Source organism: Triturus cristatus, chromosome 5_2 (genome assembly GCF_964204655.1).
Source record: "Triturus cristatus chromosome 5_2, aTriCri1.1, whole genome shotgun sequence".
NCBI lineage: Eukaryota > Metazoa > Chordata > Amphibia > Caudata > Salamandridae > Triturus > Triturus cristatus.
The window spans coordinates 138,515,126-138,536,330 of record NC_140588.1 but is presented as its reverse complement, the minus strand read 5'-3'; the positions used below and the strand labels follow the sequence as shown (position 1 = coordinate 138,536,330).

The window sequence follows — 21,205 nt, the reverse complement described above, 5'->3', positions numbered from 1 at the left end:
GTTAGGAATATCAAATGCTTGTGATTTAGGGTATCGTATTTCTACATCCCCCTCTTCTTTAAATCATACCATATTGTGATACAAAAGTTTTACAAAAAGAATAACAATTAACCTAAATCAATTAAGGGTAGAAGAACAGCAAGAGGAGATAACTGGATAAACTAAAAAAAGGCAAGCAGGTTATCACAGGAAAACTTTTCAACCCAACCCAGTAATTCAACCAATTAAAGTAACATCCAGGTTTTTATTTTTTACCATATGAACCACAAGGAAGACTTACCTGGATCATTAAGTAACATTACCAGATCAAAGGCAGTGTATCCATTTTTTGCACGCAGGTTGACATCAGCACCTTGATTTAACAGATATAGAACAACTTCTTTATTGCTTTAAGAAAAGAAATAGAAAAATACCAGTCAAACGATTTTCTTCTATTTTGAAGTTTCAAATAACCGCAAGTGAAAGTTCAACAGAAATAGCAAAGAAAATAAGGCTGCTCTTTAAATGTCTCACATATGCCATTACATGGATGAATAGCCATGCTTCTGATTGGAAATAATTTAAAAATAATCTGGAATTCATCAAAAAATCAATTTCAAATTATGGTCCTAATGAATAAACAAACCAAACTGAACAGGCAATAGTAGCTGCTTCTGCATGGTACAAAGCAATATTTAAGGACTGTTCACACCAGAGTGCCCTTTGAAGATTTTGTTTTAAGATACATGATTAACATTTAATAATCAAACACATTGCCTCTTGCCTCTTTATACAGGGTAACATTTCACACACCTTAATACTTGCATTTGCAGAAACATGAACATGTCTGTGTTTCAAGAAAACAAGTGATTCAATTGTAGTTTGAATGTTTCCATAATCCAAGTACAAGCAAAGACTGTTCTGAAGAACAGATTAAGCTTCGAAAGCAAAACAGGGACAAGAGCAAGCCTTATTTAGTGAGAGTGAACTTGAATATGTTGGAGGAGGGGATATTTCTTAATTGTCTTTCCAAGGTCAGTTCGTAAAGCTCAGACAAACTTGAACCTTTGCTACCTAGTCTCCCTCAACACGGCAGCTGCCAAGCACATAAATTCCCAAAGTCCTAGCTAACTGCTCAAACAATATGTAACAGATCTTTCATTTGCACAAGAATTAAAAAAACAGATGTTAATCAAGCAAATACGATCTGTCTTCATCCTCTTATAACTGTGTGGATGCCCTAAACAGCTTGGAAAACACAATACAATATTTGTGCCTTCTGCCACTCTTTTCTAGAATTTGTATATTTCTAGCCACCTGAATGTTTCAAGGACTGCATATCTGTTAATTGTATCACAAAACAAACCTGAGATTAATAAACATTTTATACTGTTAGCAAACATATTTAGACATGTTAACCCCTTCGCTGCTGCGGATATTCCGCTGCAGCGCTGGGGGGGGCAGGGGGGCAGCGCGGCGGGCCTGTGCTCATGACGGAGCCGCTCCGTCATGAGCCACAGTTGAGCTGTGCTCATGACGGAACGGTTCCGTCATGACTCCGCCCATTTGCGTTGTCGCCCCGCACAGGCGGGGAAACAGCGCCGCGCAGGCGGAGCGGCCGCCGACAGGATTGTCATGACGGAACCGTTCCGTCATGAGCACACGGCAACCGTGGCTCATGACGGAACGGTTCCGTCATGAGCAGGGAAGGGGTTAAGAAGAAGAATGCCAGAGAGTAAACACCCTTCATTTATGCAATTACCAGGATAAGGCAAATGTGTGAGAATAAAGTTCAATGTTCGACCCCAGTAAAGGACATTGTCCTTTTGGCGAGGAACCAACACTTTTGTAAATTTTACTCAACGATTTGCACATGACCTTGTTTGTTAACAAGGTAACACTACTGAAGAACAATACCTTAAACCAACAAATTTCATACTATAATATGTTCACTTTCTCAGTGAGATCTATTATGCCAATATTACATTGTGGTATACTTTTATAGCTATTATAAGCATTTGTCCCTTTTTAGGTCTCGGCTAGCGAAGGCTGCGCTTGCGCAGTCTCGCTCGCGAGATTTAATGACTTTGAGAAGTGGGGCTTCAACCCGCCTCCCTTCTCTCCTCTTCTCCATTGGCTGGCCTCTTAAATGCTGGTCAGCCATTGGAGAAGAGCTTTGTCTCTCCAAACAAGCCCCGTCTCTTTCAGATTCGTGGGCGTGTTTTTTCGATTCTTTCTGTTTTTTCAAGCCCTTCCCTTATTCACTGGTGGGCGTGTTTGTATATCTTTTTTTTTACAGGGACGTTCTCGCGTTTTTTTAGGTCTCGTCTACCGAAGACTGCGCTTGTTTTTTTGTTACTTTCAGCGCGAGGCGATCAGTGTTTCCACAAATGGGCAACTCTTACTCAGCAAAATACACATTTTGCTCAAAGCGCCTGAAACGATCATGCAGCTGGGTGGACAGACTTACATGTGGAGTTTGCTAGTCACCGTGTTTCTGGGGGCGATGAGGGAGCTGCTCTTCTGCCTGGCAGCCTCGGAGGCGATGACCGCGAGCCTCTCAGTGGATTTCTCGAGCTCCCGCTTGCTGGCCGCCCTTACCTCGGTGTGCAGGTCAGCACTCTTCGCAGCTCCGTGCTGTTTTCCTGCTGTAATTTGCGCGGCTCCACGGGACTGATGCCGCTGCCCCGCTCTGCGAGGTACGCTGGGTGAGTCTTGGGTGAGTCAATGCCGGAGGCGGGCCCCTGGGGTGTGGTGGCGGCGGCACCTTTTGTTGTGGAGATGGGCCCCGCAGGCAGACAGCCCTCTGCCGGTGGGGTGTGGGGGATCCCGGGGTTCACTCCCCAGCCGGCCGAACGCTTCGGGACGGTGTTTATAGGTTCTCAGACTCCATTTTAAGATCAGATTCAGCAAAGCGAGCTCACTGGAGCTGCAGGGCTGACACAAGCCCTCCACACTCACGAGGCTGCGCTGCGCCTCGCACCGCAGTTCGGCTCGGCTGTGTGGCTTTGTCATTCCCCACACTACTCTATTCGGTGGCATGGCTGTGAGTCACTCTGCACTTTTCTGTTCGGCTGCATGGCTGCCAGTCAGTTCCCGCGCTTCTCTTTTGGGCTGCTTGGTTGTTAGTCAGTCCCTTCACTTATGCTGTGTAAGTGGCTGTCACAGTCAGTGCACGGACGAGCAGACCTCAGCCCTTGCTGTTCCAGCCCTCAAGGACGCGCCCGGAGGGACAGGGAACTGCAGACCACTGAGGTGCACCTCAAACCCCGATGCCCCCTCTAGCTGCCCTTTCTTGTTGCTGGGCTCCGCTTGGCAGGTACCCGTGGCTTCTTGGGGGTAGCACAAAGACACGTGAGCTATAGTTTACTTTTAATTACCTTGTGGGAACTGAGGAGGAAAGGCGCATTCTGTTCATGCACGCGAGGCACTGAGGATTGGCAAAGAAACCCATACCGTGCAAGAAGCTATGGATGTATTCATAAGTGTATTGTTCTTAGCTAGTGCAAAGTGCATGCTGTGTCCGGGCACTGTGTTATAATGAAAGTGCTGTACCGCGGTTTGATCCTTTGACAATGCGCATGCGCTGAGCATATGGGGGGGGGGGGGGGGGGGGTGCTGAGCGCACTGTACTGTACTCCGTGACACCTGGGCCCAACATTACACTAGTTATCAGACATTTCAGTCGTTATCAGGTGGTGTACAGTCCTTTGCTTTCCCCTAAGGACGCAGATGGCCCGATTTTCCCGAGAAATGACAATGCTCGGGAGCTGCATGGCGAAGGAACATTGAGAGAAGCTGCGCCTCTCTCGTGAGTGGCTGAGAGCCACGAGGCCTCCTTTCGATCTCGACTCTTCCTGCAGGAAAAACGGCCTCGACTCAAACCTAAGCCACGTAATGTATCCTGCTTGTGAGTTACCAACTTTGTCATGTAATCCACTTGGTGGTACTCATCAACTTCGGAAGGAAAAAAAATCTGCAGATATCCGGGCTTCATGTTACATAGGGTTGCCTTATGTCTTCATTTCATTAGTACAGTATTCAGGCGCGCAACACCCATTGGGCTCAAAGGGCCTCAAAGCCCCCCCCGTGTGGCAGCCCGGGCTGAGGCAGCTTCCCCGGCACACACACAACCGCACCCGAGTACTTCACAGGTCTTTCAAAGATCATTTGCTTGTGAATGAGGCTTTGTGGTCTTTCACCCCTTTTTAGAGCCCCTGCAGCTCCACTCTGCCTATTGCTTGAAGAACTAGAGAACTAGACCCCCCCCCCGAAGAATTAGCCCCCCAATCCCGAAATTTTCTCTTAACTTCCCACTGAAATTTGTCTCTAGCTGCGCCTCTGACACTATGTATAGAGACCTTGGATTTAATTTGGTAACAAAGTGTATTCTGGGAGTTGTAGTCAAGAGTTGCTTTCGTTAAATCTAAGGAATAACACACTTGATACTAATTATTTGGAGAAAAAAAAGTCGGGACTTGAAATATAACGTGAGGCTGGATTGGCACAGCTTGGGGTAGTTGTGCCAGCTTCCGATATGAGGACTGAGGAGTAAATTACATATGACTCTCTAAAGTAGGTGGATCTCACATGCGTGGCTCTGGCTCAGCTCGAGGTCAGGGCCGGTCTGAGAACCAAAAGCAGCCCAGGCAAGAATGTTCAAAGCAGCACTGCGTTCTCGTTCTCACAATCTCCCTCTCCCCTGTAATTACCATGGGAAGCTGAAGTAAGTGACAGGAACAGCCCCTGCCCTAAGAAAACAGCCTCCAAGGCGCCAGCCCACCGTGGAAATTGTAGCCCGGGCCCACTCCAGGCCCTCTTGGACTACTGAGCCTAGAACGAGCTAGTCCTTCATGTGACCTCTGCTGTTCCGGCTCCCAACTCAGTCTTGCGCCTCTCGACCCTGCGGATGGACTGGTAGCGGAGACCTGCAGAGTGCTGTGAAAGTGGTCGGAGAAGGATGTTATGCTAATAGTTTTCGGTCCATAGCGAACTTGGAAACAAGATTAACATTATGGCGCTTTCCGAGCGCTTTCACAGCACTCTACACGGCCTTGACGATCAGCTCACCGGACCTGCACCCCTTGCCCCCGCGGGGGTAATTACAAATACATAAAGCCTGTGGGCACAGAGTCAAAGTCTGCTGCGGACCTCCATCCATGGCCCCCCTTAGACTTGTCTTTAGGTAATGGCATGCATTCAGTTAACACAATGCCCTCGCGTATATCCTCAAATCATTCAACACAAACGGGAGAGAGAAGGACAGACAATCTAATGGCTGAATTGCAGAGGATGAAATCAGGAAGCTTGGATCAATCTCAGCTTCTCCACTTGACCAAATTGTGTAATCCAAAGCAATTACTTTATTAGGCCTGGGCAAAATGTAAACTTCGTTGGCGTAGTTGATGTAATTTTGGGATTTCTAGAATAGTTTGTTATGGTAAATTACAACATTGCGCCACTTAGCATAATAATTGCACCATTTTTTTCACATACCTCTAACTCTCGGGACCCACAGACCGCAAGCAGCTGTTCACATTGTTTTCTTTTTTGCACTTTTTTTGAGCATATTATGTGCCCTTGCGCATTTTGCACCCAAATATAGTGCTAAATAACAGATTTGCATTTCACATAATTTCGCTATTTTGTTCAGCGTAATTACACACATGGCGCAAATTTCGTGCACCCCTATTTATTTCAATGTGCCTCCCTTTCCGCTTCCTAAATTCCAAAGTCAGCTGCTCAGGTGGTTAGACTACATCTCCCCCCATTTATTGCTCTACAAGTGCCACTTCACAGATCTCTGCAGCATTTGCATAAACCTCTAAGCCAGTTCCTGCACTGCAAGAGGTATCACTTTGCTCCCTGTCCTCATTCTTAGAAAATATGCTGAACTGATTAAGCGACCCAACATTTTGCACAGAAGTACTAACAAGGCACAGAATGTGCTGATATTTTAAATTGACAGCGTATTTGTAGAAGCTAATTCGGCAAGCTTCCGGCCGAGCAGGGCACGCGCTGGGAGCGTTAACTCTAACCGTTTATAAACTCGTTTGGCAAACGTAATTGTGTCACGTGAGTGATTTAGTACTCCATGGCAACATCTACTCCGCAAGGGAATGCACAGAGATGATAACTCGCAGCGCTCTAGCGTCTGAAACTCGAAAGAAGGCCCTCAGAAAAGCACACCCGGGTGTAGATTTGGTGAGTCGAGGAACAGTTATGCTCTCTCCTCTCTCTTACCGGCAGGCCTGCTTCCTGCTACAACCAAGCAGCGTTCTCTCAACCTTTCACGCTTTGAAATGCTCCTGGGTGCCTGCCCCTCTCCACCGCCTCAAATAAAGTACTTCTCTTCCCTGTCTGTCCAGCAGTCGAACATTGCACGGGTTGTTGCTTCAAAAGTGAAGTGTTCTCTGCTTGAATGTAATATCTGAATCAGGGACTGTCTGTTGCTTCTCTGAGTAACATTTCTGGATAATTGGCGAGTATAATGCCAATAGAGAATAAGCTATTGACATTGTAAATAACAATGCTGTTTCTTTCAATGTTTTAAAAACAAAAACAATGTCATGAGCAATACCACTAGCTCTAACTTTAACAATGCCGAGATCATTGCATTGTAAATGCTTGTTTTCTTTCTTTTTGGTAGCTCCAACAGCTTCAAATTAGCATTCTTAGTTTAGCATTAGACCCTTTTCTAATCGACAATGCTGTGTACATCTTTTCTTAAACACTGTGGTACATGTAATTTCATGAACTATACTGTTCTATCCAATTCAGTACAAAAAGAGTAACAATCTACATATCTTCCACAGTGGATGCTGTACTTAAGAGAATCCTTGTTTATATGACAGTGAAGAAAACATATGCTAATATGCACACCCTGTTACCAGAGTTAGGTATTCACCCATGATAAGTGGCTTGCATGAGCGCTGTCCAGGCATGGACATTATCTTGCTTGTTGATATCTGCATTTCTCTCGATAAGCAGCTCCACCAAGTCCAATTTCCCTGTCACTGCAGCAATCATCAAAGGTGAAGCGCCTTCCCCGTTAACGATATTGACTTGATTTGGATCTTCATCCACAATCTCTTTCACAAGCTGAATGTTTCCTGTAAAGATTGACAATACATCAGTGAACAGAAGGAAATATAGAAAAAGTGCAGTACACACAGTTCTATTGAAACCCGAATCATCATCACATATGCGCCTCTTAGTTCTCTTTAGGTTATAAAACTTCAAAAGTTGCATTTCTTAAAAACGTTAAGGTTTCAACTAGAGAATACAGAGAAAGCATTGTCAAAGTGAACAGCATCCAGAAGGTACCACCAATTACATCAAATTATAAGATAACAAGCATACTTGAATTAACACATTTGTCAGACTGCAGGGAGCTAGGAGACGGAGAGACCTAGAATTCTAGGCAACAGTAGTCGATATGACATCAAAGCATAAAATCACAATATTCCAAATACCTGTGGCAGTGCAGTTCAAGATATTAATAATGGTACACATCCTGTACTGGCTTGCAACAAGGGAAGTGATTGAAAGGCTACTACCAAAATAACAGATCAAATTGTTGAAAATGTTTAGACTTGCAAGTCCACTGCCCTGACCTTTGCTCACTACTATAAAAACCTGTACAGAGGAGGCCTGATCTGAAATGCTGGCAGATATGTCGGTCGCCAGGCAGACTGATGAGGACCAGGCAGAATAAATCAACCACTAGCCATGGAGAAACTGTCAGAGGACCTAAATGCCATGAACAGTTGCAAGACGCAGGGACCAATATGCTCCTCACGAAGTTTGTAAGACCGGACACCCTTTGGTGTGATCTTACCCCAAAGGTTTTGCATTCTCCCCTGCTGTTTGCTGAAATTCGATTTTGCTAGCTTGCACTTTACCACTCTTAACCAGTGCTGGTGTGCTACTGCTCTCCTCCCTCCTTTAAACAAGGTAACAATGTCTTGCACCCAATTGGCACGTTTAATTTACTTATAAATCCCTAGTAAAGTGGTACCAAATATACCCAGGGCATGCAAATTAAATACTACTAGTGGGCTTGCAGCACTTATTTTGCCATCCACTTAAGTAAAACTTTAAGCAGGTATCGGACCTGTCATTGCAGCCTTCCTGTAGTTTTAAAAGGCCAATTCGACCTGGCAAAATAAACCTTTTGACAGGCCCAAACCTCACTGTTCAATACATACATGTTACAGCTAAGGTAGGCCCAAAATATCTCATAGGGCAGGGTGCACTGTATTTGAAAAATAGGGCATGTGTTTTAAGTTTTATAGGTCCTGGTAGTGAAAAATGCCTACATTCGTTTTTCACTACAATGAGGCTTACCTCTCTCGAAGAATAACATTGGGTTACCTTATTACACTCAATAAGTGCAAACCTTTGATTAGGAACAGGCAGAATATATTTGGTCTCAAAAGAATAACAATTTAAAATCCTCTTTAATGGCACAGTAGGATTTTAAGTCACAATTCTGAAAAATACCACTTTTAGCAAGTTGGCATTTTCTTGTCCTAACAATTTGGTGCCTGCAACCGGTGTCCTGGGCTCACATGACTGTCAATGGTTGGCTTTTATTTATTCCTCCCAGACAGGGAGACAAAGGGGGAATTAGGTTTTGGTATGAAGGGCGATGCTGCCAGGATGGGTGACGCAGAGTCGTTCCCTGCCCCACTTACAGTTCAAAGGGTAGCCTCCAGCATACTCACAAAGGACTTGACATCAGTCTTTTGTCACCCTAGACCAGTTGTGGCCAGGGCAGGAGAATGAAGGAAATTTCCAGAACCAAATGTGCGGGTATTCTAGAAGTTCCCCCTACTTCAAAGCTGGCACCAGGTATTAATACTGGACTTTCATACCAACTCTTCAGTACACTCATGGACCTGGGAGGGCCCCAGAAAGACTGTCTTGTACTTCAGAGAACTGCCCTGCTGCTTGAGAACTGCTTTGCACTTAAGAGGACTGCCATGTTGCTACCAGAGGTTTGCCCTGCTGCTTCAAGCTTGCCTTGAACCCTCGGATGACTGCCCTGCTACTTGCGGACGGCCTTTCTGCTTCATCCCAGATCTACCAGAGTGACTCCAAGGGATAGTTGGGAGGCCTCTTATGTGAGCTACAGGGACATAAGCTCCAGAGATCTTCAACCCTGCACGTGGTCACTGCCCAGAGTGAGCCCTGACACTCCCCAAGTGGTACACAACTCAACCTGCACCCTTGGAAGTGGTGCTAGACGTCCTCCTTCAGCCAAAACGTGGAACTTGCAACGTAAATATTTTTTCACAAAAGAGTGGCCTGAGAACCAACAAGAGACTGGTACCTACCTGCTCTCTGATCCACCAAAGGTGCATCACCAGTCGGCCTGACTTTGTGACAGCTCCTGCTACGTTCTTCTCCACAGCAGAAAACCCTGTTCAGCGGGATCTCTCGGACAGGGTATCCAGCCTCATGGAGCCGTTACCGGCTACTGACTGCAGCTTGGCCATGCAGGAGGTTTTTTTACTTCCAAAAAAGAGACTAATTTGGAATATAGAAATCTCCAAAAATACTTCGTCCAGCAGCTCCCCGACGAGGATTCCTCCTCTTTGGACACTGCTGGCTGCCTTGCACCACTGAACTGTACCGTATCAGGGGCGTTTCTTCTAAATGTTTTTTTAAGTCAGATGGTAAGCAGAGACCTGGCTCAATTCATCTCATAAATCCGAACCGCGCTCCATCGCCGGGCGCAATAACTTTGGACTTTGTCAAATCAAGATCAGAAACGGTCGCCCACTCTGTTACATACAGATAGTCAGCTAAGTAAACCAGGGCTCAGGGAGGGCCTATATACAATAGAGGTCTTCACTATGGGTAGGCGGGTTTCAAACCATGGCGTTCTAGGCAGGGGAGGCATATGAGGCACCCGAAAAAGATCCTCTTAGAGCCAGTACAATTGATACCGGACCAATAAGACCACCCCGTAGGGACGGGTTTGCTTTCGTAACCTGGGATGTGAATAGGTTGAGAAATAAGGTTGAGAATACTGACTGGAATAATGTTATATCCAGTTATTATATCATATGCCTACAGGAAATCTGGTGCATAAATCCTGTCCATATTGATGGATATTCCTCCTACTTCCTTCCAGCCGTTGGTTCACAAGCAGGTCGAGCAAAGGGGGGTTTACAGACACTTATCTCCAATAGAATTTTAGTAAGGGTTAAAAAAGTTACTCTAGTGGAACCTCATGCACAGATCTTATGGCTAAGCAAAAAGGGAGGGAAAGATCTTATCTTAGTAAATTTATATAATAAAACGTTTGATTTGACAAGTACTAATGTGGTAACAGCCCTTGACCAGGCACTGGAAATATTTTTAGCTCTAATTAGCACTGATTTTGTCCTACTGTGGGCAGGAGCTTTTAATATACAGGTATGCGATATGCCCAATACTCAGGCATGCAGCCCCATCCATGGTGACGGGGAGGGAACTGATCACTTTTGTGATAATGAGCACGGAGAAGCCCTAAATCGGATGATATCAAAATATGATGTCCACTTACTTAGAGGAGGCTGTGGACATAATGGGGTCATATTACCAACCTTTTTAGGGAGAAATATGTACTCTATCATTGATCATATATTCGTGTCTAACTCTGATATATTAAGGTGTGGCAACCCTATCGTCGTTCCTTCTATCCTGAGTAACCACAATTTGCTTGCCTTATCTTTGTTATTTTGGGGCTCAACGAGTGAAGCATTTGATTTAGCCGACCATATCACTCCTTTTAGGATAAATGGTGTCAGAATAAAGTGGACGGGTGTTGATTCAAGTAGGATACTAAAGTAAATAATAACACTTAATCAGTGAGAAATGGCGTACTGCCTCCAGGATGAGATCTCCCCAAATATAGTAATCAGAAATTTTAATTGAGTTACCAAGTTTATTAAATCACTTTTAACGAGGCAGATTGATAAAATACCCAAAAATAAAAAGGGGCGGTTTGACAGCACTTGCACCAAAGCACTTCAGGTGCTAAAGTATGCACTGTCCAAAACACCATGAGACACACTAGCGATTAAATACCTACATCAAGGATATAAAATAGCCCTAGCAGCCCGGAAAAAGGAATTGCAGGAAGAAGCATGGGAAAATCTGATCATTTCCTCAAAAACCAGGAGCAATAAACTTTTCTGGGCTACAGTAAACGCCCCATTTCTAAGAAATGATGACATGCCAGAGTTTTGCTCCTTTATTTTGGCAGACAAATGGGTGACACATTTTACTGGGATTTTCAATTATAATGAAGAGATGCTGGGGGGACCAGATCAGGAGCTCCATGAAGGGAGGTCCTACACCCTGGACATTACCTGTGAAGAAGTCCTCCAGGCAATCCAGGAGAGTGCTGGGGGATGGGCACCAGGTCCTGACGGAGTCCCAGTTGATGTTTTTAAATCTGAGCTGGAATAATGGGGACCTATTTTAACAAGAGTGTTTAACTCCGCTCTAATGGATATAACACCACAAACAAGGGGTGAGTCTATTATTCTCCCGATTTATAAAAAAGGTGACAAAACTGTCCCTAAAAACTACCACCCGATTTCCCTCCTAGATACATCTCTAAAAAGTTATGAGTAGGGTCTTACTTAAAAGGCTTGAGGAATGGGCAGAGGAGTACCTTATTTTAACACCTGTGCAGGTGCAGTATGGGTTCAGGAAACAGTTGGGGACAATTGAACAATGCCTAACTTAGAGCTACTCATCGGTAAATACATTAGGGCAAAGAACCTTATATGTATGTTTTGCTGATGTAAATAGTGCTTTTGATTTAGTTGACCACAATTTACTCTGACAAACTCTGACCTCCCTGGGATCCCCTAGGACTAATATTAGTTTCCTCTACCGTCTATATAAAAAATTAACTAGTCAGGTTTGTTTTGGTCCCCAGGCTGAATGCACACCCAAATTTAAGGTAGGACGGGGTATTTGACAAGGATGCGTGCTAGCACCAATTTTATTCTCCCTTTTTATTAATGAGGTTGATAATTATCTACAAAACATACAGGCTGATGTTCCGAGGGTGGCTGGTCGTCTTATACCCGTACTGTTATATGTGGCACGGCAAACCAGTAGGCCTTCAAAGACTGATGGATGGTTTTTCAGATTTTATGAAACAACGGAGGATGGCAATTAATAAACTGTAAACATTCACCATGATCTGTAGGGCCAAAAAGAAATCTTGTAAAACCTTTTTTATTGATAGAACCCCAATACATACAGTAAACTCTTTTTGCTACCTTGGTATACTATTCTCAGGAAATGGTACCTGGAACCAACATATTACAAATAAAAGAGCAAAATTGAGTAGGGCCAGCCAAGGGATTGTTTTAAATTTGCTTCTAAATCAGGTTATCGACCAACCAAAGGGATGGTAACTATTTATAAAGCTAAAGGAGTTAGTACTGTCACATATGGGGTAGTTCTCGTGGCTACACCAAAAGTATGGCCCTGCAAACAGAAGAAAACTCTTTCCTAAAATGCTTGTTGTCTTTACCATCATCTATATCAAATACTATCGTACACCATGAGGTGGAGTTGCAATTTCTAGGGGATACCTTGATGGTAGGGCCGTTGTTATGTCACATTGGGGAACTTGTTCAATATGTTTGTATGGTCGGAGTCTGGAAAAATATTGACCATCACAAAGAAAGCGATCAAAGATTCCTTTCTGTCATTAACACAGAGTCTCAGAGCAAAATCGGACCTGATTAAACAGACTGTGGTTTTATATAAATCTTTTATGGTTAGAAGAGGGAGTTAACAGCTATTTGCCACACGTAACCCACGCACAGCATTGTTTTGTTTTATTGAGACTAAGATGTGCAATTGCACACTACTCTGTTGCATTTCCTAAAATGAAATCACGCCCCCCAGATTCGATACTAGGTCCGTGTGACAATAAGAGCTAACAAAGCGCGCTGCACTTTCTATTATTCTGCAAATTGTAATGTGATTTTAGATGGTTTTCTCTTAAGCCCCTGTTTGTTACCCATTATATTAAGTCTCATAAAATTGCAATGAAATTCTTGGTTACTCTATAGGATCCATTGACGTGCTATAATGCTGCTCTGTTAATTTTTAAATTGATTAACGCAAGACAAAGTATTGTGTTATAGTTAGAAATGAATGGTCTTAATTGGTATTTTGAAAACGTGCTAAAACTTTTTTAACTGTATTGCACTGTGTGTACTTTTATGGCTGTTTTATTTTAATAGCTGAATAAAGACTTTTGAATTGACTTTGACACAGTCTCGCGCGACTAGATGCCCGCGGTTCACAGGTCAATCTTTTAGGTGCCATTTTTCACTAAAAATATGAAAATTGATACCTCCAGTTCTACTTATTGGATTTAATTTGGTTTGTTGTCATTTTCTTTTAATACATTTTACTCTATCTTTCTTAATTGATTTTTCTTGTGTTGTATTTTCACTTCATTATCATTTGTGGCCTGCATACATACTTAACCAAGTGCCTCTAAGTGAAGCCTGACTGCTTTTGTGCCAAGTTACCAAAGTGTTGAGCACACCTTGATTTAGTGACATTTGTGGTTCACCCAGACAAGGATTGCAGTAGTTTCTTGAGAAGGGTTAACACCCACCCTTTCAATCAATAACTCAGTTTCTTACATAGTTATTTATGCAATTGTCCTCAGTGATAATGCAGTACCTGGGAACGGCAGGGATGATTTAGTGCACATGGGAACCCTCCTGGAGGATCTCCGCATAGCTAACATTGTGGCAGTACCAAAACCTGGTCACCACCTACAGAGCTGCAGTTCCTACTGACCAATTTTTCTTCATTAATGTAGAAACAAATTTGTGGCTAACGATCTGCCTTATGGATTAATCAGAATGACCCCCCAACTGGAGATACCCTTACCAGAATAGTTTTATGCCTATGGCAGCAAGTAGGTATAATCCAAGGTGTGTGCACTTGGCTACAGCACAATCTCTCTTCCTAGACTTTAATCAATAATACCAATCAACTTTGAGAAAGCATTTTACTTCCTGAGATAGGATTACTTTTTGCAAGTCCTTAAACACATACATCTAGGTCCTAAATTTGTTTCAAATGTCCAAATCCTGTGCACTGACCCATGTGCAGGGATCCAAGTCAATGGAGTGCTCCCTCCAACCCTTTTCCGTACAGAAGGGCAAGTGCCATTATTATTATTTTCATTGGCTATCGAACCACTGGCAGCATGAGACAAACGAATCGCCTAGTACAGGGACACAACAGGGATGGAGGTGGGAGACTATTGCACTTCATTACATGAGAATGACATGCTTTTATATATCAGATCCAAGAGACAGACGGTCCAGAGGATCATGGAATTTCTCATAAAATGTGCTAGGGTCAATTAGGATAAATCAGCAATCTACCAATAAAATGCGAACTAGCAAAACAACTGATGATAACCTGAGAAAGCTTTACATTATTAAAGATGCACGTTACCAGAGCTCCTCATGTACTTAATCTTGACACCATAATGTTGGATGCATATTACCAGAGATTTTTATGGACTTAATCTTGACACCTATTCTGAGGACTAAACAAGATGACCTACTCCGATAGTAGTCCCTCCCCATTTCTACAGTCAGAAGAGTGGTCTTTTTTTTAAATGGTCCTCCTCCCATAACTGTTATATGTCCTATAGAACTCTCCCTTTGAAATCCTGCAGTTTTCTTGAAACCGCATAAATGCTCCTGAATCTTATTACGAAATCATAGGGCACCAAAAGTGGCATTTGCCAAATATGTCCAATGGGGATTGGCAATATCGGATATACAATTGTACTACTGGGCGGCTCAGTTATGGTGATCAATGACTGGTTATTCGGCCAGAGAGAGGACCTAGCCACTTGGGGTGAACTGGCGAAAATGTCTAAGCTAGTCATGCTTTGTGCCCTTCACGGAAGCCCAATGTATTTTAAAGTAGTCTGTGAGGGATGGCAAAGGGCTCTTAGTAAATGGATTGTGGTGGGGCGAGTGACGTGGGAAACACTGCTGTGGCCTGTAACGTGGCTAACGCATTAGAACAAATTGGGTGGATTCTCACAAGGGAATGCTATAGGAATATCTAGGGAGGGCAATGTTTTGAACCATAGCAACACAAGCCCTAGCTAAACCTAACCAAGGAGTGCAAGATGCATAAGTACCAGTTTTATTGGCGTCATCAATTAAGACATGAATTAGGGTTGTACAAAAAGGCACTAAAGGACCTCCCAGAGAACAGCCCACTTCAAGCAAAATTAATGCTTGGCCCACTGGGGAGGAAGCAAACCTCACAAATGTATTGCAGTCCAATATATAATGCCCCAAACAAGATACTGGAAGTAAGGTAAGCATGAGAGGCAAAAAGGGGCGCTTAGACAACAGTGGCTAGCAGTAAGTCACAATGGTGACCTGGGAGCGCACAATCTCAACAAAGCTCTGTTTAATTCATATTATACATATGACCAGAGCATATTTTACACTACAGTACCTTCAGAAAAAGTGTAGACTTCTCTTCCCACTGTACGTTAGATGTTGTATTGTGAAAGAGGATTAACTTTTCATGTGACCTGGGTGAGTGGGTAATTCAAAACTACTTGGCATCTATATGGCAGACTCTAAAGAGAGTCCACTGCCTCCCCATCACTCAGTCCCCCAAATTAGAACAGTTGGGAAAATAAAGGAGGAGGATTTCCACCACAGAGTGACACTGGAGGCAAAGCACAGCATCAGAGCAATATAAGTGTCTAGTCCTTTAGCCACCACTGAAGAGAAGGGGAAGGCCCCCTCCCACAGAAGATGGCAATTTTGCCTCTTAGTCATCACCAATACAATAGCTACAAATCTTTGTGCATGTACCACAATATCTTTAATAAAAGCCGGTAAAGCTTGTAGAGGGTGGGATGCAGCACACAAACTGCCACAGTTGAAAGTTCTGTATAGACATCCTGCCACACACATGCAAATCAGGCACTACCACAGCAAGTGCAGAGGTCTGTCCAACAGCTAGGTTAGAAACTACACCATTTTCATGCTCACGTTTCTTAAGTTGCCTTCTTTCTGCAACATGGTGACTTGACATACATTTGCCTACGTGCCAGTGTAGGATAAGATTCCTCAAAACTCCATTTGCTTACATTTCAACTTCGTAGGCACTCTATAATGACACCTTGAACATTCAGTACTATGTATAAATTTCACTGCTCAAATATCATAACTTATTGTTGCCCGGTATTCGACTACACTATCTAGCTAACACAAACAATTGCGGCCTGACAGAGACCTCGTCATGCCGGCATGGGCACTGTTTATTATATATATATGAACCTACTTCCTCGTTTAAATCAGAAGGAGCACTTTGCTGACATTTGGAAGTCGCGGCACTCCGGAATTCCAGCTCAGCTGATTCCTGTCACCTCCACAAGGGATGTCCCACTCTACACCAAGATGGACAGCCTGATGACACTGCCCGTAGGTAATGGGGAATCGCTCGGCAGGGATTCTTGGCAGATCACCTTCCCTAGGCAACACTAGGCTAGGGAGAGTGAAGTAGGAGCACACTATATTACACTACATATATGCCAGAATATATTTGTTGTTTTTGCACAATGCTGGAGCTCTTCATCCTCTCCACTGTTCTTGTATTACTAATTATGCTAATAGGTTTAATTCCATTGGTAATTGCAGCACACGTATTTTACTCAAGAATCTCACTGATTAAACAAATATTGAAACTGCAGGATGTGTATTGCATATTTTCTTTGGGTATTTATGAGAATCCTAACAAAACGATTCTAGATCTGTTGCCATGAGTTTCTTGGGGGAAAAGGGTTATCATGTTTTAAGGTTGCACACACATTAGTTACCCTGTAAGGGTAGGGGCGCAAATGGTGCACTGTGAGCTAGCAGGATATAGGCCAATTGCTCCTGAGGGGGTGCGGGGAAATCAGACTCGCACCCTCCCAATGTTTATGTTGTCCAACAAATGCACAGTTCTTACTAAGAAAGTATAAAGCTGTAATATAGGTCCACTTCCAGATGGTGGAAGCGCAACCAGGAGGCCTCATCAACAACCCAGGCCAAATGATCTCCTCCCTATTTGCAGGCAGTAAAGTCTATGAAAGAACTTGAAATGAAGCAGTCTTTGCCCACTGTTTACTGACCTCCTTAATCTGCAAGCAGCAGTAAAAACACGGACGACTGGTCAGTGGGGAATCTATGTCTCAATTTCTTCTAGGTCTATGTTCCTCCACTATTCTTGACAGTGTAAATGTAGGATTGTAATTGCCGATATTCAGCGCGATCAATCATTTGCGTTAATACCTCAGGAACAGTGACCGCCAGAGGAAACGATTATTAACACCACCTAACTCCACTTTGCAGTCAGAAAAAAAGAATACATCCTGCTGAACCGCATCCCCTTTGGATTTAAATTGGAGTAGATGAGAAATTGTTCCACAGGGAACAAATATCTCATGTATCCGATACCCAGTTGAGTCGTCTACATATGAGTCTTTGACACTAATGTGGAAGGCAACAGAAGGACGTTGGGAAGTGAAAAGGCAGGGGATTACAGCAGTTTAGTGCCAATACAGACAGCACAGGGCACACGCAACCAAGTTGATACGTTATATTTCAAACCCAGCTCGGTCAGCACTGTATTTAGAAGGAATTGAGAAGTTTATGTCAATTCGACCACAAACTATATGTTAATATAGTTTGTCAGGGATGTACCAATAAGCGACGTAGCATGCCTAGGCAGTATAATAAGCTAAGAAATCAAGACTAAAACTCCATCTTGTAGTACAGCAGTACCACCATTTTCTAACCAACCTGCGGTTGCCCATTTTCCTGTATTAGCTTAAGAATGAGTAATCTCAACAACTTGAACACCCGAGTTAGGAAAATATAAATATTTAAGAATAAATCTAGTAGCTTTGAAAGGAACGTCATTGTCATTGGTGCTCCCTTTCCCACCAACAATGTTAAGGAAATGGAAAGCTTTAAGTTATAGATTATTAGCATACAGAGGGGGAATCCTTACCTTCTGAAACCACTATCATCATGGAAGTAAAAAATTCCAGGGGGAAATTGCTGGTGTATAAACCTTTTCACTGTAATGGGGTTAGAGATGGTGCTACTAACCATAAAATGATCAATGGGGTCCAACCGAGCGAAGTGAATCAAATGCTAGTGACAGTAAAGATGAATAGTAGGGGCCGCGTTGAACTAGGACACCCCTGAGGGCGTGCCTCCTTGGTAGCCAATTGAACTGTAAGGGTAATTGTACTGTGAGCTGACATTCAGAGATTTGTAATTCATGTTTCACTGGTATATTCAACTTGATGAAACTTATACGGATCTAATGCTGTTTTCAGGTATGCTCACCCGCTCAGTTGTTGTCAAATAATGGAAACTAATGTTTTTTTAAAAATAATTATCAAGGGGGTCAGTATACAATGGTGGCCGCCACCTTAGGAGCATCTTCTCAGCCCGATTCTATGCAATACAGCGCATGTAAAATTTCTTGTAAGCGAAAAAAGCCTTCTCAACGACGAGGAAGACAGCAGCAGCTGCCAGCTCCGGAAGTAGCCAGTATAACAATGCAAATAAGGAGAGAGATTGTGTGATGTGGAGGTCCCAGGAACATAGTCCACCTGTCCGTTAGGACAATACACATCAGAAATGGGCGAATCCTGTTTAGCAAAGATTTTATTCTCAATGTTAATAAAAGACAGTGGTCTATAGGACCCACAGAGGGATGCAATCAATCCAGGTTTCAATTTAGTAAAAATTAGCACCACTTGTAGAGTCTGCATTTAGGCATCTCCACATCCATACAATGACTCATCCAGCATGTTCGGTAATTAAAGGTGAAAGAATATCAATAAACTCTGTGTAAAAATCAACTGTAAGCACATAATATCCTGGCACACCACTCCCAGGGATATCCCCAATGACTTTTTTGATTTCCTTCAGTGTAAGGGGCGCATAAGAATTTCCCTAGCAACATCATTCAACCAAGTCAAAGTGACATGATCTAGACACTCTGGCAAACTGACATAAGATATGGACTACTGGCATGAAAAAAAGATTAACATGGCAGTCCACAAACACTTCCAGGATTCATTCAGGATGGTCAGCCCATGGCCCATCTTCTTACTTAATGAATTTACTACATTGTGAGGGGCCCACGCTGGCCGCAACAGCCAAATATGTTGTTCCTGCAGAGAAAGGGGTTTTTCTGTAGTCTGGAAAGCCTATTGAGCTCTCTCCTCTAGGCTGGGAGGCAAAGCAGGGTGTTGCTGGCCACTCAAGAGGGACCTGGAAGAGGGTAGACTAGCTATCCGGGATATGATGTGCTATTATTATGCTGTGCATCTACAGCATGCTGCAAGATGGCTCAATGACACTGATAACTGTGAAAATCGACTGGTGGGGCCCGGGGAGAAGGTTTCTCTGCCACAGGTATTGATTGATTTGTATAACTGTTATTTTTGACTCTGTCTCATGCAATGACCCGCAATCTATGTTCATGTATGCAGCTCAACAGTGACTGCTGCCTGGATTTATATCACGCTCCTGTCATTGAGGTTAAATATGTAATTGATGGGAGTTTGTGTATGGAACGGATCTTTTGCATGTATGTTTTCTTTTTTCTTATGTTTGAAATTCAATAAAAATACAGTTTAAAAAAAAGAAAATCCTTACTTGCATTACAATCACAGGTGTGCCTGACAAATGCAGCTGCCCTCACAGAGTTTGAGGGGTGGTAACTGGCTAATCACCAGAGTATTAAGTTGAGCATCGGGTCTTGTCCACTACCCACTTACATCAGTCTTACGTCTTAGTGGTAGAAGAGGGTATAACTTAAGCCGCTACTTGACCTCTGAGTGGGAAGGAGGCATTTGCAAGTGAGAGGCAAAGACAGAGAGGATCTCAGAAGGGAGGCGCAATCAGTGGGAGAGGCGTCAGATGTGTAACCCTCAAACAAGCAGACCCTCGCAACGGTAGCATACATACTCCAGAGGTGACGAGCTGGAGCCTGGGATAATAGTGGACAGTCAGTGGCCTCTTGAGGACCCTATGGCAGTTAGTGGTGAATTCCAATCTAACTGCCTGCTTTAGCCTGGCCAATTGTCAGGGACCTGCCCTGGGACAATGTGGAGGCAGCGCTGTAGCAGAGTCAGATAGTGCTGCAGTTTCCGGACAACTAGGATGTTGGTGCTCATTTCCTCCAAATGAAGGAGAGGCAGAGGGAGACGGTGTCAGACCAAAGATCTGTGAAGAGGGTGTTGCAACCTCATGGGGGTGGAATTTCTATACATGTGGTGGGATAGTCGGCCAGAGGCTGGTGACTGGTCCTGTGACAGCACGGTTTGGGCCAGTGCTCCTCTCATCTGATCACAGATATAGGCCCTGGCAATGTAAGGACCGCAATACATGATTTTGACAAGTGAGGACTCAGCCCTTCTGGATGGACTTTTGGGATGACAGAGTCTACAGCAAAAATGCGCTGGATGGACTGGTGAGATAAAAGAGCCATTGTTAGAAGATGTAGGATTTCGTTGTTGGGGTCTCAATCTACGTGAGGTTACACTGATCTCTCAGACACTGTTGGAAACTTCTAGAGGAGTGCTGATTAGTATTCTGCGGCCAGTTGTAGAGCAGCTATACTACCCAAGTGTACTGCCTAATGAGAGAGCTGGATTGTTGCAGCTTGTTCTCCTGCTAGGACCTGCTCAATGATTCTGGCACTACCCTTAGCGCCGGTGGACTGAGCTGGTGTGCTGTTAAGCGAGGGGACCTGCTACTTTGGAGACGGTTGCTAACCAGATTGCACGTGTCTATCCTGTAAAGGATGGTTATGGCATTCAATAGGGGTACACAAAGTTCCAGACAAACAAAAAGGAGGAGTCAGCGGTGGTGGCTATGTCACCAAAGAAGGTGGCAGGAAACCAAAATACAGAGGGACCTAAAACATTTGTTTATGGTGATCCAGAATCTAGGTGGGGAAGTTAATAATAATAATAATAATACAGCATTTTCTAAAGCGCGAACAGCTACCTCACAAGGAGGTGTCCCGGCGCTGAACGCAGGCATAGATACAGATACCAATTCAAGCAATTAGCGTGGTTGGGTGAAGAGCCAAGTCTTCAACATCTGCTTAAAGCAGG

The 21,205-nt window shown here is 43.7% G+C and overlaps 1 protein-coding gene across 3 annotated transcripts in view; it reads right to left on the bottom strand.

Annotated features, from left to right (window-relative positions):
* ANKS6 (ankyrin repeat and sterile alpha motif domain containing 6) overlaps positions 1-21,205 on the bottom strand; it is a 357,792-nt gene that overhangs the window by 274,675 nt on the left and 61,912 nt on the right. For all 3 annotated transcript variants that reach the window (XM_085606907.1, XM_085606906.1, XM_085606908.1), the window contains exons 4-5: positions 6,887-7,091; positions 281-387 (exon numbers count right to left, since the gene is read on the bottom strand). In XM_085606907.1, the coding sequence (XP_085463033.1) occupies positions 281-387; positions 6,887-7,091 (312 nt within the window). The remainder of the gene's footprint in view (positions 1-280; positions 388-6,886; positions 7,092-21,205) is intronic.